This window comes from Tursiops truncatus, chromosome 5 (assembly GCF_011762595.2).
Source record: "Tursiops truncatus isolate mTurTru1 chromosome 5, mTurTru1.mat.Y, whole genome shotgun sequence".
Classification (NCBI taxonomy): domain Eukaryota; kingdom Metazoa; phylum Chordata; class Mammalia; order Artiodactyla; family Delphinidae; genus Tursiops; species Tursiops truncatus.
The window spans coordinates 47200024-47227364 of NC_047038.1; the positions used below are offsets into that span (position 1 = coordinate 47200024).

Below are 27341 nucleotides of genomic sequence, written 5' to 3' on the forward strand. Positions count from 1 at the left end.
TAACATTGATGGTGGTTATTTATTTGAAGACACAACACTTTGAAATTGTTCCCAAACCTTTCTTTCCACATTGTCATAAATGTGGGCATCCTGGCTGTTCTGTCATTTATAGTTTGTGGAATCCTTGCCCTTTATGAAATTTCTCTGGTTTGATTTACCAATAATTGGAAAGGAGAAAGACCTGGTAATATGTTTATCCACCTTTGTCCAAAGAATCTGCAACAGTGACAATACTAGAATAACATCCCCCAACACAAAGATGGTGTTTAGTAGCCTACGACAGAGTGGTAACACTCAAACTAATCTTTAGTGAGAGAATTATCTGTCAATTTCCTGGATTTTGTCTTTAAAGACCACTCTGCTTAGAGAATAGCTACAACTTATTTGTCTCGAAAGAAGTATTTATGATACATATTTATAAGAATAAGACTTGACCCCAGGTGTCTTAATTAATGCTCATATGAAAATGAGATTGAAAAAATACGATAATACTAAGATTGCTAGTTTTGGACCATCAAAGTCTATTCAAATCACCAAACACTTATAGGGTATCTCATTTGGGGTACACACTGACCTAGCTACTGTGGATAGAAAGATGAGTATGATATAATTTTTTCTCTCAACTAGCCCACAGTCAGTCTACTTTAAAATTCTTAAGTTTAGAATGCTATTTTCTCTTTTGGATGTGTGTATTTGTTGGAGTTGGGGTTTGAACCACTTACTTGGTAAAAATTTATTCCTGGTCTCACAAACAGCCCAAAGGTTGATTTTTTTCCTTACTTGATAAATGTATGTTTATAATTACATCCTATTATCCACATTTTAAACCTTTCATTATTATGCAGAAACATATTTTATATCACAACACAGTTCATACATATACACATATGTGTGTCATATACATATACACATATGTACACATATACATGTGTACACATATACACACATGTGTCTGTTCATACAGACACACAAATGAAGCAAATCATTAACAAAACTGTTTAACCTCACTATGTATAGTACTGTCAATTCTGTTCCATTCTCTCTCTCTTCTTAATGCTACATAACTCAATAAATTGATTTTACAACAGACCAATCCGTCATGATAAATACTGACCTTTGTCACCTAGTGACTTTATTTGGGCATCAAATTATTTTTTAACCTTTCATTTGCAGTGAAGTTAGCAAATATTGTTTCTGATCTTGAATAGGATGACTCTATACACATTATAGGTATAGCTAGGTACTATAGCCAAGTGTTGCCTATTTGTTATTTACTTCTGTGTCATTCTTTCACATCTTCTTAGCATTATTCTCCTCACCATTCACTTACATTCTCTTGCTACCACTGTCCTGCCTGGTACCAACACTAAAAATGGCACCTTTTTCTTTCCACACACACTTATTGGTAGTTGTTGTAACAAGTGGGTTGATAAACACTGGGAATCTGTATGTAGATAAACCTTACTAAAAAAGCCAGCTTTCTCCCTCTGCCCTAAGTTCTATCTCTAGACCAAGCCTGCCAGAGCTAATGTGGCACAATAGACTCTTTATGGTTAGTTGAGAATTTGGTTAGGTTAAACATCTTAGATCTGCTTGAACAGATGAGATATTGAGGAGAAGAAGTAGGTAAATGGAAGGAACAAAAGAAAGTAGTGTTCAGTACTGTCCCCCTAATTTCTGGACCACCTGAATGTAAACTAAGTCCAAAGTGCTCAGAACGGCACTTTGGTTAGTTGTGTCTTCCAGGCTCCGCATCTTTTCCTTGTCCTTAGCATTGTGCTTTCCAGCTCCTTTCTTAGCTCACTAGTTAGGGAACATGGCCAGTGGGCTGTGTGTTGTGGCCCCAAGTGGGGAGGTATAGGATTAATCAGTCCACACCTCAAACCATGCCTCTAAGCTCTTAAGAAAGTATTATATAGATCACAGAGAAAACCAAAACTGCAGTTTCTGAAGGAAGATAAAAAAAGAGTACAGCAGGGAGAACCACCACTAGAAAGTCCTAGCTTTGCATGTGCAGGGAATTGAGGTCTTAAAAAAGCAAGTAAAACTGGAATACCCTGAATTACAGAGATTCTGGTGGGCAAATGGGAAAACAGTTTTCAGTGTGTTAGATAAGAAAGCATCATACCCAAACCACATAGCACATATTTTTTGAGCTACTAAATATTTGTTAAAGTCCGAAGTATCAAAGCTCTGAACTGAATGGTGACAGAGAAAAAGAAGTATCAAAGAAAATTCTCTGCCCCTGGAGGGCTAAACTGTCTTTGGGCAAACATGAGGGCCTCTATAAAATAGTTGACAAGCCTAGGTAGCACTGACTGACTTCCTAGAGGAAGGAATACATTAGTTGGGTGGCAGTTGTATTCTGGAAAAGTCTTGTTCTGGAGAAGGTGGACCTTCTGTGAGACCTTGATAGGCCAGAAGGTTGAGGCAGGTGGAGAGTCGGGCAGACACAGGGACATATAACCTACAAGAATGATGTTTGCCCAAGTGTGATCTGTAAACCACAGTTCCACAGAATATTGATGCAGAATACCACTGGTATGCATGAGAAAAAACAAGTTTGTGGGATATTATGTTAAACCAAGTGAAATGGATATGTATAATGCAGAATGAGGGTCTTCGTGTGATAATGCCACTCTCCAAGAGGCTTATAAAGTAGTCGTTCAACAACAAATATTTATTGAGCACTTAGCACATGCCAGGCATGTGGGAAACAACAGAGGACAAAATAGACTAATATCCCTGTTGTCTGGACCTTATACCCTTGGGAGAGGGTTCATGCAGATGGCAGTCAGCAAGAACATAATAAATAAGCAAATCACACGTAACAGAAAGAAATGTGTATTTAAGAAAATAGAAAAAGTAGATTAAAGTAAAGGAATTGAGATGCTAAGGATAGGGGAGGGGCAAAGACAGGCTGATGGTATTGGAGGGAGTGGCGGGGGGAGGCTGAATGGAAAAGGTGACATTGCAGCCGACTCGAAGAAGCAACATAGTTAACCAGGCAGACATCTGGGAGAAGAGCCTTCCAAGCAGAGAAGAGAGTCTGGCAAGGAGACCTGTGTGGCTGGAGCTGAAACAGCCAGGAATAGAAAACTTGGAGGTTGTAAAGTTCAAAAAAGGAACCAAAGATCCCATTGGGCATTATGGGCTATTGTCAAGTCTTAGGTTTTATTCAGAGCAAACTGGGAGTTGTTGCATGGTTTTGAGAGAGGAGTGATGTATTCTGGTCTATGTTTAGAAGTCACTCTGGCTACCGTTTTGAGAATGGACTGAACTTCTTTTTCACAGAGCAGCTCCAGGGACTAATGTTTTATAAGAACTTTATGGTGCCCTTGACAGGAGAAACTGGCTCTCACCCACCTTTGTCTATTGCTGTACTTCTACACATTCCAGAGAATATATTTAATAATCTTTGTTGAATAAATGTATAAGTACCACTAGATTTAGTCAATCCAATCATTAGACATGACCCATGCTTTATCTGCCATGACCCCAAATCTTCAGCCTGTGATACCTCAATGATTACTTAATGTTAAGGGTAAAAGAAATGGATTTCTTGATTGGGTTTTCTCAAGAACAACAGAGTCTTGAAGATGGGTTAATGAGATACTACACTTTAATCCTACGACTATTTAATCAAACAGATTATTGAATGCCAACAAGATAAACTGCCTTCGGGTAGATGCTTTTCAGGATCTGCACAACCTGAACCTCCTCTCCTTATATGACAACAAGCTTCAGACCATCGCCAAGGGGACCTTTTCACCTCTCCGTGCCATTCAAACCATGTATGTATATAGGATTTGGGTCAAACCTGATGACCATTGTATTCACTCTGAATTGGAGAGTTGAGTTCATTGCAAGTCATGTGTAAAAGTGTTCTGTATGTGTTTCTGAAAGGCATTTGGCCCAGAACCCCTTTATTTGTGACTGCCATCTCAAGTGGCTGGCGGATTATCTTCATACCAACCCAATCGAGACCAGTGGTGCCCGCTGCACCAGCCCCCGGCGTCTGGCAAATAAAAGAATCGGACAGATCAAAAGCAAGAAATTCCGTTGTTCAGGTAAGTTCTTACTCTGTGTAACATTTCCGCAGCGTTACCCAAAACAGTAGTGAGATGTACAGACAGCTGGCCTTGAGCTGAATTACCAAACATTGCAGAATCGTATTTCTTTTTCTTCTGCCCATGAAGGAAAAGAACTGTAGTCACAATTCATGTAGCACTCCTACATGTAACCTTTTTAACACAATATCCAGCAGAAGAAATAAAGAAAAAAAGACGCCTGGGTACTTCATACTATAATCCCAGGGTTTGAATTTAACAGGGGCCTTTTATCTAACTCAGTGCCTTTAAAAGGCTGTAAGTCTCAAGTTTGTTGTATTGTTTTTCACTGAGCAAGAGTAAAGTAATTAATCATGTTTCCATTTCTTTAAGAAAGTGAACTGAGATTTGGTTACTTGATTTGCTCAGGCTCAGAAGTAGGGGGAAAAAAAGCTCTGGATTCCTTGCTTCTCACACTGAATGCTGTTTTCTTGTTTTGCATTCTCACATTTTGAATAGGACTGTGAGGATACATTCTTTTTCCAAAAGGCCATCTTTTAACACTTTGGGAATATTACATTTACTTATAAAAAGTGAAATATAGATGCATTTTATTAATATTAAAGGGAAAACTTACTTCGTTGAAATTTACTGTTTGCTTAGGTATAATCTTTTCTATTTTCTCATAATAAAGTGCATTCTATATGTTTTGGGTAGTATGCTACCTAACTATTCCAGGAGTTATTTCACATTCGGCAGTTAATTTATACTAAGAAGCTAATATCAAAACAAAGCCCTTTATTGTCCATGGTTCCAGATGCATTTCCTACTCACTGTACATGATTATACTTCAGCCACTGCTGTGAATATACATTTTCACTTAATTATCTATAGTAACTTTAGTCCATTCTTAATCTAATATAACTCATATCTCTGCTTGCTGACATTCAGGTGCATCTTCTATTTTTTTTCTCTTTTTTTATTTAGCTAAAGAACAGTATTTCATTCCAGGTAGGTTTTGCTCGGTAGTAGGACTAACTGCAGACACCTTTTCCTCACCTTATAAAATGTAGCTTCTAAAACTTTGATATGCATGCTTTGGAAAATCCAGTGGGTACTCTGTAGCTATATTTCCTTCTGCATAGATCACTTGTAGCTGTTTCCTGAAAACCTGACCTTTGCATGCAGCTTCTGATGTTAAACATATTACTATTAAACTCCCACCTTTTTCTCTCTCTCTCACTTTGGCACATTATCTGAAATTTCTCACAGTAGCTAAAATGTTTCAATCTATGGCTTTCTACTTAAATAATTTTCTCTCCTTATGTTGTATATCTGCCCTTTCAACCTGTTTTTAAAATATAGCATCTTAAGCTGGTTTTAAAGACAGAGACCTTTCTGTTGTCAAAGAACTAGTTCTACATGAAATCAGTCTCAAACACACAACTGTGTTTTCCATCATGAAATTTACTTTTTTATAGAGATTTTTTATACTAAAAAAGTATCCCTTACTTTTTGCTTTACTTTGCTTGCTGTTGCTTCACTTTTTATACCAAAGCAGCAACTTCCTGCTGATTTATGTGCAGTTGGACTTTGCTTGTGATTTAAAATTCTTACATCCCTGGAGTCACAGTATAACTCCACGAAAACAATATTGACATCCATCCTGAAAGCATCAGAAGTTCATGGGCACCAAGTGCCTTGGATAACTTAGGCAGATGAATGGAATGTTTCTTAGAAAAATAATTGAAATGTTTTACCACTGCAACCTTAACACTATCAAGGCTGATGATTCTAGAACTAGCTCTTTGAAATATGTTTCTTTACTTATTTTTTCCTTGCCTGCCAATTGTGTAAAATGCCTCTTGACTTGTTTGTTTTAAACCATTATATAAAAATACATGTTAGTAGTTCATTGGCTACATTTACAATATCCTGGGTATATTCTAGACTCTAATATATCTTAATAGTTATAAATTAAAAAAATATTTATAAGGTGTTAGTATGAAAAAACGTACTTATTTTCTGAAGAAGAACTCTGGGTTTGGTCTCTATTTTAAGGAGATATGCGTTGCTTGCCATTGTTGAATTATAATATGAATAATTGTATGCATCTAACAGATTTTGTTTCATTACACATTTTGACTTGAATGATCAGTAATATATATATTACACTGGCTGCATAAGAAGTAACATGTTGAAAAGAACAGTTGATTGGCCTTCATTGGCAATCTTTAAAATTCAGTGTTTTTACCCAATTATTAAGTAGAAAGTCATCTGATAGCTATTACCCAGAAAAAGCCATTTTGAAAAACAGAACCCCTATAGGATAAAACATCGATATTACTTAAATCCCCAAATTAGAGAAGTGAATATAATTATCAAATTATTCAATCTGTCACATTTAAATATGCTTTATCAATAATTTAGAAATTAATATTTCAAATTCACCAAATAAGGAACAAAAGTCAGGTTGTTTTCATAAATTCTGATATATTTTTGTCCTCTTATTAACAGCAGCCAAAATAGGTTTGGGGAAAAAAAAAAAAACCCAAAACTTTTATGTCAGATATCATGGCTTAATTGTCAATTTCTGGTCATTCAATTTACATGATTTAAACAAATAATTATAGAAGTCAGGACTCAGAAGAATTCTTTGGGCCTCTTCTCCCTTTTTTTTTCCAGATTTTAATTAAAATATGAGCTTGCCTAAAGAGCAACCATAAAATAAGCATTACCATTGCATTGAATGCAGATTATTTTCAATGTAAAATACCTCGTGTATCTGTCACTTAGACTTTGTTCCCTGTATTTCCTTATTTCACTTTTTAAATGAAAGCTTAAACTACAATACAACAGATCCTCAATAAATGCCACAACATTAATTGGCAAATGTAATGAAACTGTTATATTCAGCTTTGCAAACTTCTTCCGAGATCCTGATTCCATTTCAATTAAGTGACATTATTTATAAGTTGGAAAGATCATTATGAAGCATGTAAGCTACAACCTAAGGTTTAATCCAAGTGTTCCGGTGATAGTCCTTGAAGATCTCACGATTAGTTTTTCACTTCATTTTACATGTCTACTTGCCTACCACCATTCTGGATAGCATCTAGAGATTACAGTGAGCACTCAAAGAAAATTTATCTTGTGGAGACTTCATTTTTTTAGAGGAATTGACAAGAACTTAATTTGTGCTGTGCATCTTGTATGCCATTGCTTTTCCTGTACTGCTGTGCTTCAAAAAATGATTATGAAAGTTTACAAAGCATGACGATTCTTGTCACACCAGGCCATTCCCCGATAATTGCCACAGTAAGGGAGGAAGGAAGAGACCTGAGTGAGTTTATATACGTGTATGTGAATCTTAACTGGGTTTACTGTCTTTCTTTCCTTCTCGGTGATCTTTACTTTTGCAGGAATTCACCATTTTGGCTGTAAGTAAAAGTGTCTGATCTGAAACATGATATCCTCCCTTTTCAATCCTGATGTATCTTCTTTTAGTCTCACTCTTTTGCACCTTTTTTTTTTTTCCAAGAAGAAACCACAGATCTTTTGAGCCTCTCTGTTGTCCTTGTAGCGCACCTTCAACTTCTTCCTGGATGTTTTTTCCCGAAAGCTGTTGTTTCCATTCTGCAGTTCTGAGGAACGTTGGAGGCACCTTTCAGTATAGCCCCTTCTTTGTGTTTCCAGGGAATCTTCGGTAGTAATACTCTTACTATGGTCATAAACATTCTGCGGGGAGAATGCATGTCATGTAAACAGTATTACGTTTCCAGAACGTCTGTAGCTTTTCTCCTGCTTCCCTTCATCTTTCCTCTTGGTCTTACCTTTGGCCTAGTGGATGGTGTAGTGGTTATGTAGCGAGATTTTCTGTTGTGCTTGATCTAACCATGTGGTTGCCAGGTATGAGTAAAACATGGTTCCGTCAAGCACCATGGAACGTCACGCAGCTTTCTACAGCATGACAAGCTGCTGAGGCTTAAATCAGGATTTACTTGTTTCTTTTTATAAAATCAAAATGAACAAAAGAGGGCTTTTTAAGCATTTCTGAAGATTATGTGAGAGGGAGAGAATAATAAAAGACCATAGAAAATTTTAAAACCTGAGTCCATCTATTTGCCTTGAAAGCCCTAATTGAAAATGATATCTAGGCATATGTTTATTACTGGATACATTTTAAATTCTTGACTCAGAGAAAAAATAAACTTTTTCACGACTAGTAGCCATTGTGTGATTAGCTGTCAAATAGTCTAGAATGGCTCATAACTGGATCAGCAGAAAGTACAGCTGTGAAAAGCTCAACTCTGTTAATGTTTTCCTGTCCTGTGAATCTGGTTACTCTTTTTTCCAGCAAATTCCAAGCCCTTGTTTTAACCCTCTCCTGACATCCATTGACCAAAATTCCCCAAGTTGTCTCCCTGCTGCATAATCTATAGTTATCTTACTTTTTTCTTCCTACAAATAAACAAATATTCTAACCTTCAGACTCAGTATCTTCTTTTCTGGCTTGAATCCTCAATAGGTACAGAAGATTATCGATCAAAATTAAGTGGGGACTGCTTTGCCGATCTGGCTTGCCCTGAAAAGTGCCGCTGTGAAGGGACCACAGTAGATTGCTCCAATCAAAAACTCGCCAAAATCCCAGACCACATTCCCCAGTACACTGCAGAGCTGTAAGTTCATCTCCCAACAAAATCCTATTTGGGAGGGAAGGAATGAAAGCATCAAAGCATTGGGATTTTTGTCTTGCCCTTTCATTCTCAATAATTACATTAATTTTAATTGACACACATTGGCATAACTCTTCTTTGTACAAGTATATGTATTAGAGGTTTTCTTACTTCATCTTTCTGGCCCAAGATACAACTACAGAAATTAACTCACCTCTCAAAAATTCAGTTAGCACTTAGTAGTGCTAATAATAATACATTCATTTGATATTTATTTCTTGGATATTACTTATGTCCAAACCCATTTCTAAGCACTTAATAGATTTTTAATGTAGTCTTTTCAGCAACCAAATAAAATAGTTTGGAGTCACCATTTTGAATCTGTGTTAATTATGAATTCAATCAGAGTCATTTTTTATCAGCTGTGCTACTTCACTGACTCACAAGTGGAAGGATTCAATGTTTACCAAGTATGAAGCACAAAGGATGGTTTTTTTCTGAACAATGGATATCATAGCAGGAAAAGCTAAAAAGACAGAGTGTAATCAGATCTGTATTTATAACACTAACATAGGGCCTAACACATACGAGGGTCTAAAATATGTTTGAATCATTTATAGATTCTGTGCCCATGTATGTTGGCCTTCACTGACTTTATTTATAAAAGTATGACATTTAATGTTAGTGTTTCTAAAACTCCAAAAAAAACCTAGTGAAACCTCATCATTTTTAGAGCATCTTAGCAATGTTTATGTCTAGCACCATCTGGTATTTTTCATTAACTGCTTTGCAAAGTTGGTTGTCTTTTTGTGCATGTATAATTCTCTTGTCTTCAACTAGATTATAGCCCCTGATGACAGAGATTGTGTTTTATAGTTTATCTCCCACAGTGCCTATACTCATGCCTGTTACTTAATGAATTTTAAGCAATTTGAATAATTAAAAATAATATAATGCTTTCAAAAAGATGGCAGAAACTCACTACCTAGTGGTTATAATGATGCTTTTTAAAATTTCTGTTAGTTCATGAAGCTATTTCATAGGTCCAGGACTTTAGAAATGCATGGAGACCATGCAGTAAAAGCCATGAACTCTCTATTTACTATCATGTAGGGAGTTACATTTATTTCCAATAATACCACAAACAATAATTCAAATTTTATCTTCCAGCATGATAACACTTTAAATAAGTTTACTTGTCACTCAAGAATTTAGAAATTCATATCTAATTCATCTTTCAGCAAAAGTTGTGTGTGTTTTAAGAAATTAAGTTTTTTTTTTAATTATACCTTTAAAACTCAGTACTGGGAAGAAAATATTTGTAAAACATATATCTAAATATTGGCTAAATATATAGATATCTAAATATATCTAAATATCTAAATATCTGCTCAGGGACTCATATCCAGAATACATAAGGAGCTCTTACAACCCAACAATTAAAATGTACCTTACCCAGTTAAAAAGTGGTCAAATTATTTGTATGGACATTTCTCCAAAGAGATATACAAATGAGCAATAAGCACATGAAAAAATACCCAGTATCGGGCTTCCCTGGCGGCACAGTGGTTGAGAGTCCGCCTGCCGATGCAGGGGATGTGGGTTCGTGCCCCGGTCCGGGAAGATCCCACATGCTGCGCCGCGGAGACGCTGGTCCCGTGAGCCATGGCCGCTGAGCCTGTGCGTCCAGAGCCTGTGCTCCGCAGCGGGAGGGGCCACAACAGTGAGAGGCCCGCGTACCACAAAAAAAAAAAAAGTACTCAGTATCATTAGGCATGAAGATAACGCAAATCAAAACCGTAATGAGGAAAAACAAAAAAACATAACGAGAAAGCACTTCACATCCAGTGGAATGGCTTTTTAAAAAGACAGTAATAGGTGAGAGAAATTGGGCCCCTCATACATTGCTTGTGGGAAGGTAAAACAATGCAGCACTTTTGAGAAACTTTTGAGTTGGGCTCTTCCTCAAGGAGTTAAACATAGATTTACCACGTGACACAGCAATTTCACATCAATGGACATAACCAAGAGAATTGAAAACATACAGCCATACAAAATCTTGTATGCCGGTGTCCTAGCAGCATTATTTATAATGATTAAGAAGTGAAAGCAACTCAAATATCCATCAGCTGTTGAATGGATAAACACATGTGGTATGTCCACACAATGGAATGTAATTTGGCCATAAAACAGAATGAAGTACTAACCTATGCTAAACATGGAAGAACCTTGTAAATATTATGCCACGTGAGAAAAACAGACACAAAAGGCCACATTTTGTGTGATCCCATTTATAAGAAATATTCAGAATAGGCAAATCCACAGAGACAGCAGGTAAATTAGTGGTTGCCAGGGATTGAGGCAGTGGGGGGCAGCAGACTGAGAATGACTGCTAATGGATATGGGGTTTCTTTTTTGGATGATGAGTATGTTCTGGAATTAGGAAGCAAAGACGGTTGCACAAGCTGGTGAATATTTTAAAAACCACCGAATTGTACACTTTAAAAGGGTACGTTGTGTGGTGTGTAAACTGTATGTCAGTAAAGCTGTTGATACATATTTATGGAGAAGTGACTAGAAATAAAATATCCTAAAGTGCTTTTGGAGGCAGGGGTAATAGTGGGAAAAAAAGTTTGAGAAACTTTGTTCTACAGATTACTGAATGAGAGTTGGTTTTGAATTTCGATGATTGGTTTTCTTCACTACGTGCTTCTTAATATGTTTTATTTTGGTCATTAAAATATGGGATAAATTGGAAAAGATCTGTACTTCCCATAAATTTTCTGTGATATGTGTCCTATATTTTGCTTTAGGATATTCATTAAATAATGTTATAATTCTGTACGAGAAATAAAATTTAATCTCTTCTTGACTGTTGGGAATGAAACTTTTCTGTTTCTGTTTTCCCTAGACGCCTCAATAATAATGAATTTACAGTGTTGGAAGCTACAGGCATCTTCAAGAAACTTCCTCAATTACGTAAAATGTAAGCCATATATTAACCATCTTTTTAAATATCTGTAGTGCTGTGTTTTCTTATACCTTTGCAGTTTTATTTAGATTTCGTAGGAAATTGGAAAATACAAAAGATTCAGAGACATGTCTATACAGTGACTACCTGTGACATGAATTTAGGGTAAACTCTGAGAGGAACCTAAGTAATTGGCTCTTTCCTATGTATTCCAGTGATGGCAACCATGTTTTCTGTAGCAGAACCCTAGCATCTTACCTTAACTCAGACAGCTAGTTTGTTATGTGGCCACAGCAGGAATCCAGCAAACTAAGTGCATTAGAGATGAGTTCAGTAATGTTTTGTAACTTCCTTTACTGTTCCCCAAACCATGCTGTTATTTCTCTTTCAGCACATTCATGTCAACTGTTTGACTTTTTGCTTCATTAAACTTACATTAGAAGAAAGTCAAAATTAATGATTGGTAAACTGACTTGATAGCTCATTTGTGTTACTACATGTCCGCAACTCATATTTTAAAATAAGTTTATAAGCTCAGCAGTTTCAGCAACACTCTGACAGTAACCCTCCCCCACCCAAGGTGGATGGAAAGAGGGACAGGACAGAGGCCAAGAATGAGGGTCCATGGAGCACCCTCCACACAACAGGAAACATCAGGAGAAGGAAAGAAGCATAGTTCTGTGATATTTGTGCTTTCATATATGTAACTGGTCCACAGTCACATAGGCTATAAGTGGCAGAGCAGACTGAAAGCACTTCCTGTGCACTTGACCCACATATTACACTGCCTCCCAAAGAGTTTCTAAGTTCTTAACTGTCCTCCTTTTTCACTGACGTTAACTGCTTTTTCTTTTTAGCTCTAAGATGCTTTTCAATTCAATACATATTTATTCAGCAGCTGCTATGTGCAGTGTTCTGAAAGGAATAAAATGGTACCTAAAAATGATCCTTGTTCTGTGGGCATCCCTGGTCTTGGAGTGAGCCTTGAGAAAGAGAGAGAACCTATAGGAAGATGTTACCTCAACTGGATGTTCTTGCCCTCTGGGCAAGCCTTAGTATTTTGTATGATACAAAATACTGGCAGTTAAGTTGGTTGTTTTGACATATTATTACATGAGAAGTTTAACTGGGAACAATCTCAGATTCAGATACATTTCTGATGCTATCTAAATGCAAACATAGTCTTTCCTTCTTTTCTCTATCCAGTTGTCTTCTTTGAGTCATTAATTCATTCAACAGTTTTAATCAGGCACTTCTTTGAAAAGTTTCTTAGTAAGTGTGGCGGCAAACATAAAAGTTTACACAACTTAGTACCTGACCTCAAGAGTTTTATATCCCTGGGGGCCCTGGCAGATCATTGATCAGGCTGGTACTTTTCAGCATAGATATTTCTCCTTTGTATTATTATCACTTTGGCTTGATGGAATCAGGAAGTGGTGACTTTTCAGAGCCTTGGGAATGCCAGGCAGTGAAGAGCTTAGAGTTTTTGTGGAAGACGTTCATTCAGTAGAAGAAAATGATCAGACATCAACGAGTGCCCTCGTTGTTAGAAAGAAATTGTTTCAAATATTTGTTTCAACCATTTTTATTTAGAAATTTTAGCAACAATAAGATCACAGACATTGAAGAGGGAGCATTTGAAGGCGCAGCTGGCGTAAACGAAATACTTCTCACGAGTAATCGTTTGGAAAATGTTCAGCATAAGATGTTCAAGGGATTGGAAAGCCTCAAAACTTTGTAAGTATTCTTATTTGCATTGTGATTCTTCTACGACAGGATTGTAATTCCCAGGTCATTATATTCCTGGGAGGGGGAATAGCTCCTGCTTTTCCTCATCCCCCCCGATGTCTGCTCTGTCTCTGTCTCTCTAGATCTGTCTCTGTATCTGTCTCTCTCTCTGTCTGTATCTCTCTCTCTCTCTCTTTCTCTCTATCACACACACACACACACACACACACACACACGCACATGCACATTTTGTAGAGGCAAACGTCCCTGGGGCTTCCCTTGTGGCACAGTGGTTAAGAATCCGCCTACCAATGCAGGGGACATGGGTTCGAGCCCCGGTCTGGGAAGATCGCACAGGCCGTGCACGGAGCAACTAAGCCCGTGCGCCACAACTACTGAGCCTGCGTGCCACAACTGCAGAAGCCCACACGCCTAGAGCACAAGCTCTGCAACAAGGGAAGCCACCGCAATGAGAAAACTGCACACTGCAACCAAGAGTAGGCCCTGCTTACTGCAGCCAGAGAAAGCCCACGCAGCTACAAAGACCCAACGCAGCCAAAAATAAATAAATAAAATAAATTAATTTATTTAAAAAAAAAAACAGTCCTTGACTCTGATACCTCTGACTTCAGTATGCCGCTTGCAAATGATCAAAAGAACCTCTCCTGGCTGTTGAATCTTCAACAAAAAAGATTATCTTTGCTCCAGTGCTTGTACAGATCTGGCTCCTCTGTTCTTCCTTAGAACAATCATTCTCTTTCCTTTTCCTCAAATACCTCCACCTAATACTCTCTCTTGGCCCAAGGTCGCTAGCTTCAGAACCCACTCCAACACCTGCAGCAGAATAAGCCTAGCTGGAGACTGCCTTCATCTGCCCCTGCAAGGTCTTAGTGAAAAAGAGAGAAACTGGCTGGTGGTATATCTTTTACTGTCTATTTCAAAGAAAATATGCTAAGTGTATGCCTACTTACTCAGTGGTAGGGAGGTTGGGAAAAAGAAATCCTATGTGTTTCCAGAAGGTTGTTGGCCAAGGAAGATGGGGCTTGACTTGACGAGTAAGGACAACACTTTGAGTTACTTGAATTTTCTTCTGTGTGTATGCGTATTTTTCATAATCTATAAAGCATAAAATTATGTTTGACAAAAGTGGTGGCCTAAACATTGGAAGAGACACCAACGAAACTCTGAAGCCTTTGGAAGACACGAAGGAAATTATTTGTAACCAAGACACGCCCTTGGGAATTGCAAGCTCTACTGTCTCCCCCAAACCCTCACCCTGCCCCATGCAGCCACCAAGAGCCCTCGTGCCCAGGGTAACTGAGAGCCAAGGAAGTTCATTGCCTGCCCTTTATCAGATGTAGAGGGAGAAGGCATTTCCCCAGCCAGCAGCATCCCCAATTCATATCCTACTCAAAAAAGCCCCTGCCCATGAAAGGAGAGCTTCCTGGGGTAGCCTGGAGCCGAACCATCCAACACAGCCAACCTGCCACCTGCTGACCGCTCCCATGGGCTAACTAGGAGTCCCTTCGAAATGCAAAATGTAATGCAAATATCCCTTTGGTCTTTTTATGGAGGAGATCCTGGGAGTGTAGAACGCGGACAGAGAAGATATACTTATATACTATAAGTAGGGGTTATATCTACTCCTGCCCCTATTCCCCTCCCCCAAGCTGCCTCAGGTAACTCAGCAAAACATAAATCCTGCAGCAGGCAAAAGTCTCCCTTCTTAAATAGTAGCCAAGTGACTGTTGTAACTAGAACCTTCTCCTTAAGGGGGCCGTGTGAGTCGGGATGGGGAGGGGAGGATGAGGGGTGAGCCTGTAACTACCTACATTAGATAGCCTTGGGCTGCTGTAACAAGATAAGTGACTTAAGCAACAGGAATTTGTTTTGTCATTGTTCTGGAGGCTGGAAGTCCAAGATCAAGGTGCTGAGAGGGTTGGTTTCTGGTGAGGACTCTTTTCTTGGCTTGTAGATGGCTACCTTCTCTCTGTGTCCTTGCGTGGCCTTTCCTCTCTGTGTGGGAAAAGAGAGCTCTGGTGCCCCTTCCTCTAAGGACACCAGTCCTATCAGATTAGGGCCCCACCCTTAGGGCCTCATTTCACCTTAACTACCTCCCTAAAGGCCCTGTCTCCAAATACAGTCATACTGGGGGTTAGGGCTTAAGGATACGAATTTTAGGGGGACACAGTTCTGTCCATAGCACCACTCCAAAGAGTTTATCAAAGTATTCTTTTCTGGCTACGTCCAGTCACAGGACTCTCTGTGAGACAATTCTCTAAATTCAGCCTTCTCCTTTGTTATATTTCTAGCAATGTTTTTGTGCCTCTTGTGTTTTGGCACCTGAGACAGACACCCACTGACTCTCTACTTAATCCCACTGTACCTCAAGCAGCAAAACAGATCATTTAGACCAAGCTAGGAGTATTAACAGTTCTTCTGTGGGTTTATTGGGACATAGCTATTGCTTTAAGTGGTCTCTTTCAGCTTGGAGCTATAAAGATTTTGACAAGACCCTCCTCACAGCCTGTAGACTTCTCAACCCTTTAGGACTAGTAAACCTCTTAGTTCGTACATGTACATATTTCAGTGGGTCTTTGAACCCCCGACGTTGCAGGCAAAATGTGGTACATATGTGTGCTTGTGGATTTTTCCAGTGACGGAAAGCAAAGCTTTTTTCGACTTTTCCCAGGAGTCCGTGACTCCAACAAGATTAAGACCAAATGTTCTTTACTATTTATGACAAAGGATAGTACTGATAGGACTACTTTTCTGTTGTGCATTTGTTTCCTAACATAAAACGATGCCTTGATAAGGAGGGCATTATCCTTTCTTGTTGTCTGCGACTTAGCAGAATGCAACAGCTGATATTTCTTATTTATTATAGGACAATCTAGAATTTTAAAGGAATGCTTTGGTGTTCTTTTTGCAGTCTTCTATCAGGGTGATCAACCCATGTCTAGAAGCATTAAGGAAAATATTAACTTTTCAGAAATTCTGAATAAAATTTATGGCAACTGTTCATCTTTACATGGGAGTTTAAGAAGCTTTTCATTCCTTTTCTAAGCCCCACAAATAAACATTTTGGGAAAAGAATCGAGAAACAGCTAAAATTTTAGCAGTGATGAAGAAATGACAAAAGTGTTAATCCTGTTAATGGCAATGACTAAAGAAAAAATGGTCAGAATTTTTTTCAAGAGGAATTTTATTGTGAACAACTGGGATCTCTTAAGTATTGCCTCCTTTTAAGTCTAAACTCAAAACAAATAATTTGTTCAGGCTTTGTGGAAGCTCTGTCAGGTTTGCCTCCTCCAGCCCGTGTTGACATTGACTTGGCTGTGAGTCCCTGAGATGCCCTCAATTCTTCATTTTCTGTGGCTATTGATTCTTTTCTTTTTTGCCTCCTTTCTCTTCAGCAGCAAATGTAATGCTTCTTAGAATATATAAATCATGGGGCTTCAAGGGCTTAGAGAGCTGTAGGTGAATTAGGACATTAGGTAATAGTGCAAACATAATTGTATCATTAAAGGAAAACATTCTGCCCTCCCTAGATGGGGTCGTAAGCTGGGGCTGAGGCTCATGAGTTTTTGTAACTGAATGTTGTCACTGACAACTCTAAGCACTTTATTCTAGCACAAGGTTCTTCGTACAGTCGGCCCTCCATATCCACGTGTTCTGCATCTGCAGATTCAAGCATCCGCGGTTAATGCAGAACCCGTGGATATGGAGGGCCACAGATTTTGGTATCCGCGGGAGGTCCTGAAATGAATCTCCCAGGGATACCAGTGGATGACTTGTACATATCTACAGCAATTCCTAGTGACAGGAGAACATTCAGAAAGCAGGGATGAATGCTACACATTTGCAAAGAGGGGTTGTTTCGGTCTTAAGATAGGCAAAATCGATTGCCTGATAGTTTATCTCCTTAATGATGTTGTATTTTTTTCCCTCAGGATGTTGAGAAGTAATCGTATAAGCTGCGTAGGGAACGACAGTTTCACAGGACTCAGTTCTGTGCGTTTGCTTTCTTTATATGATAATCAAATTACTACAATCGCACCAGGGGCTTTTGATACTCTCCATTCTTTATCTACTCTGTAAGTATGAAAAATAGTCTTCATTTATGTATTAATTGAGCCAGTGTATTATATTTGTTACTTTTATTGATAAGATTTTAATGTATTACTAAGCATTTCATAAAAATGAGATCAAAGACTTAGACTTTTCTTAAAAAGGACAAATTTGTTCATGTTAAACTTATTTTAATTTTTCTAAAAACATTGCCTAGTATCCTATATTAAAATTTAACAAAAATCATGGTATTTTTCAGTCATTTGTTTTTATAACAATGTGATGTGGCTTAATTTATAAATGATAATCTTATAATTTGATTGAGAATTATTTTATTCTTTTACAAATAAAAGAAATGTAGATTTGTTTTTCCCAGTGCTCTCACATTGGAGTCTTCACAATATAAGTATTATAAAAACAGAGTTGATAGGGTTACTGCCAACAAACTGTACTCAAAAGGATCATTCACAATGACAGGAGTTATATTAGGATGACCAGACCAACAATAAAAGCTCACCAGAGGGCATTTACTGTGATATTAAGAAGGTATTAAAGAAATAGGCTGAGCCTATCCAAGAGCACATTTTATGTGGACGGTTGGAGAATAAAGAATATTTGTAGGTCTACAGATAGAACTCAGAAAGTGTCAGAAAACAAACAAACTTTCCAAGTGTTTCAGGCCCCTTGTATGTCAGTATTTAAAAAGCAGTGTTTGAAATGATAAACCTTATAACTGATATGGCTTCCTGGTAATGGTGGCATCTAAAAATACTAATTTAACTGAAAAGGTAGTTAGAAGGAAAAAAATCATGTTCAACGTAGCTCAAGTCCCTGAAGAAATAATTTGAGGGAAGCATCCATCCATCAGTAAGGTACTTAATCCTCTTTCCACATAAAATGTGACATTTTCCATCAAGTGACTAATTTGTGCATATTAAAGATGGCATGTTTATAAATAATGGGATTGTCAATAGGTTTGTGCTGAAGTGGTGAGATGCCAAAAGTATTGAGATTTGTAGAAGTAAGTTCATTTTTATAACTGGCATTTAATCAACTCAGCTGTCAGTTCAGATGGGAAACCTATTCTCTGGAGCAAATAAGAGATGGAAATCTTGAAATGACAAATTAATGAAATAGCTGTTGTCAGGTTAAACTCAATAATATAAGGTAATCAGCCTTCATCTTTATATTAAATTACTGCATTATCAGTGTAGGGAAGTTTGACAGTAAGTCAGATCTCTGACAAGTCTAAATTGTCTCTAAATGAGATAGCTATCAGGATTCACTGCCTAAACCCTGAATTGCCACCTTCACTTTATTTTTCATATGAAATGATTTGAAGAATTCTTATATGAAAATATTGTTCTTATTTTTTAAGTTCCAAACATAGATATTTCAGTCAAAGAACGCATCCCATATGTTGTGTGTGATTGAGCATGAATTGGGGGTGGGGTGAATACAAAGACTAAGAAGGAATCATTCCAACAGATACAGTACGGGAAAATGGTAGCATGGGGTTTTGAGAAGTCAGAAAGCGAACCTCTAAACTGAGCTCTGCATTGTTTGCTTGTGGCGCTTAGAAACCTCTTGGCCAATCCTTTTAATTGTAACTGCTACCTGGCTTGGTTGGGAGAATGGCTCAGGAAGAAAAGAATTGTAACGGGAAATCCTCGATGTCAGAAACCCTACTTCCTCAAAGAAATCCCCATCCAGGATGTTGCCATTCAAGATTTCACTTGTGATGATGGTAAGAAAACCTGGCCAGGTCTGTGACCACCAGACACTCTCTGGTGATTGTTCTGATGCTGTGGGGCATAATTAGACAGTACATCATAGTTCAGGCAATGAATAGTTATTATGCAGTTTTTGCTTTGTTTTTGCTGTTTTGTTTTAGCAACAGGGCACTTACTTGCTCAGACTGTACTCTCACATCTAGCTCTACTTGGTTTGTGTTTCTGAATGTTTTAGAAGATTTTCTAATTTCCAGCTTGTGGTTGATACTATTTAAATAGCTTCATTTTTGTTTTTCTTTACTATTCTAAGCATCTCTTTTAGTAATAGCCATTTAACTACCAATGATAAAAGCAATTGACTCATAAAATAGAAATTCTAGTAAACCTAACAAGAATAATAGTTTTCACTTTTTAGTACTCTCTGTATATCATCACATTTAATTCTCATAATAGCCCTGTAATGTAGGTAGAACATAGGTTCTATAATTGTTGGCAATAAATGAAGAGCTCATTTGAGCCGTATAGTTTCAAATGAGAGGCCCATATACTTTTTGCTAACCATGTAAAACTAATCTGTCCCTTTATGTCTCTTCATGTCTGTCTCTTTTCAATCTCTCCATAATTCAGTTTACATATTCTGATTAAAAGTATAATTTGTATAAACAACTGAACAAAGAACACATTATAATCGTATTGATAATACAAACTGTGAATTGTTTTCTGGAATTCTGCCCTAGGCAGTCTGAAAAGAGACCTGCACAGAATGTATGGTATCGATTTGTAAATACTTAATATCCTATACATAAGTCATCATATGGCTGAAGACTCTTGTGTTTGTTAAGCTAAAGGCATAAAATCCCTTCTAGCATCTTCAAAGCCACAAATCTGGGTTTTCCTGTATTTCTTTTGGCAATTTAGGAAATGATGACAATAGTTGTTCCCCACTCTCTCGCTGTCCTACGGAGTGTACCTGCTTGGACACGGTGGTCCGATGTAGCAACAAAGCCTTGAAGGTCTTGCCCAAAGGTATTCCAAGAGATGTCACTGAATTGTAAGTAGAGCTTGTCTTTCCCTTTCCTGAAGGATTAATATTTCACACACCAAGGGAAATGGAGACCAAACAAAAATCTTTTGAGTCTTGTTTGCAAATAACATTCATTTTGTGGGCCATTCATTAGTATCATGGAAAACCCTAAGCAAATAATATAAAAGCTAGTTCAGGTCCCCTTGGGAAAGGCTGGTTGTGTGTTTCTCTTTGTTTCTCGCTGTAGGATTTCTCAGAGCCTTTATTATGCTAGTGTGCAGTCTGAGCTCCGAGAGAGGATGTAAGCTCTAAGGTAGTTCCCATACTTGTTGTCTCCATAGCCCTTTTCTCATGGAGTATCTTGCAATGCTCATGTTCCATCAAATGCACCTTAAGAAATGCTATGTATTTAGTTTATCTATGGTGGCTGGGATGTTTCATATGATTGATTATTCTTTACCGTGTGTCCCCTTGGAGAATATCTCACACAAGGGATACATAAATACGTGGGGTGTGGAAGGAGTTGACATAATCTTTACCCTTAAAAGGAGATACTGCCCTTTGGACTTGAATCAGAGTCCCTTAGATCATAAAGGGCATGGGGCCAATTATCCCTAATATTTTCAGAACTGATATTTACAAATTACATAGCCAATATAGACGTGTAAAGATGCTAAGCACCGTGCACACTTCCTTAGCTGCCTTATGCTTTGTATGTGGAATGGAATAAACCTAAGCATTAGCTGCTTAACAATGGTGCATGCAGGCTCCATTTCATTCCTTTATCTGTACACGAAGAACCGTGGACAAATGCTTGATATGCGATTGAGTCATTTTGCCTCAGTTTATTTTTTTCTGTGTGAAACCATGTATCAAAAATGTAATTCAGGCAGATGTTTACCTGTAATTCATGCACAAATGTACAAGTATTGCAAAGGAGCAGATTTGATAAACTTTGGGCAACCTGGAACATAGGCAATGAGGTTCAAGAAGATGCCACTTCAGTTATCAAGGAACTTATATTCAAATCATGTGCAGTTCTATGAATTCTGATTTGGTCCTGAATTGATACTTTGAGAAAAAGTGTGTGACCTTCCCTCTTGAAGCTGAACTGTTGTAAAGGGCTCAGTTTCTCTCTTTTGTTACCAGTCACAGTTGTTAGTTAACTGTAAGCACTGCTTTATGTGTGTGTGATTTAATTCTTATTTTGATATGTATTTATTTCAGAAGATTACCCTCCATCCAGTGTTGGGAAGATACATGCCTATAGAGTATTCTATATGCAAAATACTGATTATAACAACACCCCAGCCAAGGACATAATACCCAGCATAACATTTAGATCACCTTTGATGCTAAATCCCTCCTTCTACCATTTTAACTGACCCATGCCTTTGTCCTTTTACCTGATTCCCATCAAATAATTTTAAATGTCTTTTAATTTCCTTGTTAAATTACTTCTGAGAACCTGCTTGATTCATTTGTCTATGCCATCTATGTGTTTCTTCTGTCAGACAGTTGAGTCTTCAATCTATTCCTCTACAAATTATTAAAAAGTAATTCTTTTTTTAAAGAAAATACGTTTTAGAGATGAGGAAGACATTAACTCATCTCCTGTGAATTCTAGCTTTACCTCCCCAAGAGCTTATTCTTAGAAGCATACCAAGTCAGCAGGATCCCTCTCTCCAGTAACATATATGCATGTATTAGAAAATTTCCATGTGCATATTATATTAAATTATTAAAGAATTTGGCAAATATAAGTATGTAGTGGTGGACAGTTTTGAACAAATGGTATCCATTATTTTTAATCAGTTCCATATAGTTTCCCTCTTAGATTGTTTTACTTGTAAGCATTCATAGTGCACATTCTGAACCTTTTTAGCTTTGTGTTAGGATGCTTTTTAGAGTAAAGGAAAAGTGCTGAAGTACATGGGATTATGCTTCCCTCTAGTGGTACCAAGAAACGCTTAGCTAGAGAAAAGAAAGGGGAGAGAAGTTGAAACATGAAGTCAGAAAATTTGAATAGGCATAAGAAGTCATAAAAAGCCTGACTCTTAATCACATGTTCATTACATATTTTGATAACTTGTGCCTTTTATATAACTTTTTTCATTTTTAAGTATTTGAAATAGATAGCTATCTTAGGCAGTTTCTCAGCTACTTCTATATCCAGCAAAAATACGAACCTCAACCTTGGATCTGGAGATAGGCCACAGCCCTGGGGCAGGGTGGGCAACATGCCCAATGTGGCAGAATAGTTTGTGGGCACATCTATAACCAGATGGCCCAAGTTGCTGAAAGACATTTTTACCCATCACTGTCTACATTCTGGGAAAGAACAGCCTTGGGAGGAGATGAAATTATTTTTCTTTTTGTGACATCATGGATATACCTTTAAGCACTCATTTACTTCTGTGTCTTGACTGTTAGCCCAAAGACTGTTTATTTTCTGATCATTCTTCTGACTCTAATCAGAAAGGGAAATTTGACTTACATGTGGTTATTTTCTTATTACTGTATCGTTACTGTGCTGTACTTGTGCACTTGATAAATGTTGTGATATTCTATGAAACCTTCTAAAATTAATATCACCAAGCAGATGTACAAGGGTAGAACTGTTTCTAAGATTTTTTTTAACTGAAATCTAATTACATTCAAATTCCCAAATATATCCTTTGAATCATCCGTTGTTATTTCCTAAGTGTGTTAATACAAAGTAAGGCAGCAAAGATTGGTCTTGCTGGTGGTAGCAACTTTCTGCCAGTAGTGAATGCATTTCATGGTGTTGTTTCCACATAAACACAAGTGAACTGAAGACTGACTTAAAATATAGGCGATTGAATGACCCTTCGTGCTGACACACAAATGGTTGGATACATGCCTTTCCTTCTTAGATAAACCACAAGGAATCGGACTCACCAGTCTCTCCTTGGTTTTATAATTTAGCCTAAGTAATCCACAAAAGAATTCTGCTGGATTGGACAACTGTGGTTTTTTACTTCTCTTAAATAGCAGTCCTAGCTGGGAACATGACATCTTAAAGCTGAAATTTCCAAGTGTTTCCTTGCTTCAACTGAGAGTGAAATATTGTTCAACTATTTGAGGATTCACTATTGTTACTTCTTAAAAAAATAATATTGTTTCTTTGTTTTCAGGTATCTGGATGGAAACCAGTTTACACTGGTTCCTAAGGAACTCTCTAACTACAAGCATTTAACACTTATGTGAGTAATGTATTTTGCTGTCTTTGACTTCTTATTTTATTTCATGAAAATGGGGATAGCAAGGGGCAGAAGATTTAGTGAACCTTTCAGATTATATAAATCATCTTCAGTTAGATGCTTCCCTTCTTGCTCACTGTGGTTCTGGATCACTAGCCACACTTTCATTGAATATCAATCAGGCAATGGTACGTCCTAGAAAAAGGTCCTCCTCTATTCAAAGTACAAATACAATGAAGTCTAAGTATCAGAGAATTACAGAAAGGCAGTAAGTTGCATACTTCTATTGAAGATGAATATGAGCTATTTTATGACAATCCAAGGAGAGAAAAATGGAAAACAATGTTTTTATTCTCGACTTTAAATAAAACAGAGTAGATAGTAATAGCTTTACTGAGAATATATTATAAATATAGTTTATTAGGCTTGATTTTCTTATTTAATACACTATGAATTAACATATGGGCTTCCAGTATTAAAATTTATTTTATAAAATCCATATTTACTCATATAGTATTTAAGTAAACTTGACAAAGATACTGACATTCTGAGTATAAATGTCCAAACATTGAATTGTTTTTACCAGTTTGGTTTGATGTCCTCCTAAAGTAGCATCTCTCTTTCATTATGTAAACAATTTTTTACAATCTTTAAGTTGTAAATACAAGATTATATGTAAACATACAAACATTTCATTTCAATCTAGTTATGCACACTATATTTTTAAAAAGATATAATCTTACTATATATAATGTCACACTTAGAGTAGCCTTGTTGGTAATTGATAAAACTTGTCACAAAACAAAAAAATCAGCAACAATAATGGATATAAAGGGAAATACTTTTTTACATCTATCTGATTTTAGAGTAAATATGCTGTCTTATATTTCCAGTGTTCCTAGAAAAAACGGGGTTTGTTCCTAATTAGTGAATTCTAGAAACCTAGGTAGCAGAAAATGTCATGTTTCTCATTGTGAAGTTTACCCTAAGCACGTGGAGGCTGTTGATCCTTTTCAGCTTTCCTTAAATGTATGTAAAAACCAAACACTTCGTAGGAAGTGTATAGAACTGCTTAAATGACAAATGATTAAATTAAGCAAAAAGAACATCCTCTAAGATATCTTGTTCTGCCTCTAGTTATTTATTTAATAGCAGCAAGAACTGATTACATACATTTGTTCTGTTAAATAAACCATTAAATTGCTGCAACTTCCAAAGGGTCACTTCAGCAGAATTGGGTCATTTGTGAGACAGCATGCGATTATTTAAAACCAGTTTGGAAATGAAAAATGAGAATTTATAGATCCAGAAATGGTTTTACCAGTGACTCATTATACAACTCTAGGCAAGTAACTTCTGCTAGTATCGATGTATTTATTTATTTTTTTAAATTTAGCCATAGTACTTCAGCAACTAAGAAGATGGATTATAAAGCTCCTATAACATTCCTGCCATTTTCACAATTTCATTGGTCCATTTTACTGATACTTTGGTATTTTAATAAGGGAATGTGGATAATCTTCAGCAGCTTTTCTGAACCTTGCATTTCTTCACATATTTTGCTTCAGAAAAATATAGTGAACATAAATACACACAGAGACATAGATGAACATAAATTATGACCCATAATCTTCCATTTATTCATGAATCTTCCTTTAGTCATATATTTGGCATTTTGCTTTAGATAAAAATTAGTGAATATTCACTAATATGTGTATCCCATTGTCGTATATATGTGAGTGAATGTATGTATATATTTACTAATTTTTTCTAAAGCAAAATGCTAAACATATATAATATGTCATTATATAGATGTTATTATATATTAAAATACATTATACATTACAATATTATATTTATAATATGTATTATATGTCATTATATTATATATATCATGTATATATTATATATAATAAAAATAAGATCAAGTTCACTGAATATAAATTACAACCTGCAGTACAAATTACACTTATAAATACCCATTTAGCATTGATAAAAACTCCACATCTCTCTCATTTACTTATCATTTATTAAACAGACATTTACTAAGGACCATCTAGGGGCCAGTGACTTTGCCAGGCAAAGTTTTAATTATGGTGTTGTTTTTAATGATGGCATTGTAATGTAACTAAATGAGGGATTCTTCCAGTTATCCAGTTTGAATATTTGTATGTGACAGTGAAGATAAAGTATGTGTAACTGATGGAACTTTCAAGAACAAAGGTTTATTTCTCACCTATCAAATGTGTCTGTTGTGAATGGCCTCCACGTGTCTTTGCCCTGGGACCAGGCAATGGGTACAGCCTCTCTGTGGAACATAGGAGCCTTGCAGAGGTGGGAGCAAAGGGATATGAGAAGAGTCTCAGCTCTAAAGCTTCTGCTCTGAAGTGAAACCAGCGCTGGTGCCCACACTTCACTGGCCAAAGCAAGGCACATAGTCACTTCTAATTTCAGCAGGCTTGGGCATGAATAATTATGAATAACATTACAGTCTACCCCAGAGGATTACCCGATGTTTTGTTACTTTCAGATAAAAGCTGAGTCCTAACAATGCTGCTATAACTGTGAGCAAGAAGAACTTTTTCTTTCTAAGAATCACTAATATGTCAATTTCTATGGTAACAGTAGACTCCATTTCTTTCTTTTTCTCTTTTAGAGACTTAAGTAACAACCGAATAAGCACCCTTTCTAATCAGAGCTTCAGCAACATGACCCAGCTCCTCACCTTGTGAGTAGGAAGTGTGGTACTAAGTTAATTCCTTAATTCACTGGACATTCCTGGTAAACAAGACAGTTTCTGCCCTCAAGGAATGTTAATACTGTTGGGAGAAACAGACAAATAAAAACCTCAGTAAACAAATACAGATAGTATAAAAAGTGTTGGGGGGCTTCCCTGGTGGCGCAGTGGTTGAGAGTCCGCCTGCCGATGTAGGGGGTGCAGGTTCGTGCCCCGGTCCAGGAAGGTCCCACATGCCGCGGAGCGGCTGGGCCCGTGAGCCATGGCCGCTGAACCTGCGCGTCCGGAGCCTGTGCTCCGCCACCGGAGAGGCCACAACAGTGAGAGGCCCGCGTACCGCAAAAAAAAAAAAAAAAGTGTTGGGTTCTATAAAAGAAACAAAGAATAATTTGCATTTGTGGCAGGTTTGGGAGAGATACTTAAGACAGACTTTCAGAGGAAGTCACCTTAGGAAGGACATGGTTGAGGCAACAGCAACAGCAGTGGTAGGAAGCATTCTAGACTGTATTTTAGAAATAAATATGTTGTATTGGCGAAACAGCACAAAGATTGAAAGGATATGCGTCAATATTCTCAATTTATAAGATGCTAAAGTAACCCTTTTCTTAATTGCTTTATTTTTAAAAATGACATTTGGCCATTTGGGGATACTTGAGTAAAACAAATTGGCTTACGTGTGCTTTCAGAATTCTTAGTTACAACCGTTTGAGATGCATTCCTCCTCGAACCTTCGATGGATTGAAGTCTCTTCGATTACTGTAAGCATCTTATGTTTAACAAAATGCTTCTTTTCTCAGGCATCTGGATTTTGGGTTGTCTTTTTAATGATTTAACTGCTTTGTTTATTTTGGGGTATTTGGGGTTATATAAATTTGGATTTACTAAAAATTTGGAAATGGGAAAATTCTATCTTATGGTATCAATTCTCAACAGCTTTTACTTGGACAACATAATTTTCTCTTTTGTAACATGTTGTTGCTGGGGTGACTTATTTGATAAATATGATATTAAGATGTAGTTTTATATAGATCTAACTAATTTTGCAAGAAATATAGGAAATTTTAATTTCATTAAAAGTTATATAATGCAATACAACATATTTTTACTATACAAAATTTCTCTTAAAGT

General features: G+C 37.1%; 1 protein-coding gene across 5 annotated transcripts in view; it reads left to right on the top strand.

Moving 5' to 3' along the window:
- The window catches only part of SLIT2 (slit guidance ligand 2), a 383800-nt gene that overhangs the window by 288697 nt on the left and 67762 nt on the right, over window positions 1-27341 (top strand). For 4 of the 5 annotated variants that reach the window (XM_033856893.2, XM_019928425.3, XM_073805113.1 and 1 more), the window contains 12 exons: window positions 3651-3794; window positions 3907-4070; window positions 5037-5060; window positions 8578-8728; window positions 11637-11711; window positions 13290-13433; window positions 17378-17521; window positions 19076-19242; window positions 20147-20279; window positions 23411-23479; window positions 26133-26204; window positions 26900-26971. In XM_033856893.2, the coding sequence (XP_033712784.1) occupies window positions 3651-3794; window positions 3907-4070; window positions 5037-5060; window positions 8578-8728; window positions 11637-11711; window positions 13290-13433; window positions 17378-17521; window positions 19076-19242; window positions 20147-20279; window positions 23411-23479; window positions 26133-26204; window positions 26900-26971 (1359 nt within the window). The remainder of the gene's footprint in view (window positions 1-3650; window positions 3795-3906; window positions 4071-5036; window positions 5061-8577; window positions 8729-11636; window positions 11712-13289; window positions 13434-17377; window positions 17522-19075; window positions 19243-20146; window positions 20280-23410; window positions 23480-26132; window positions 26205-26899; window positions 26972-27341) is intronic. The other variant, XM_019928427.3, reaches the window with a different exon arrangement.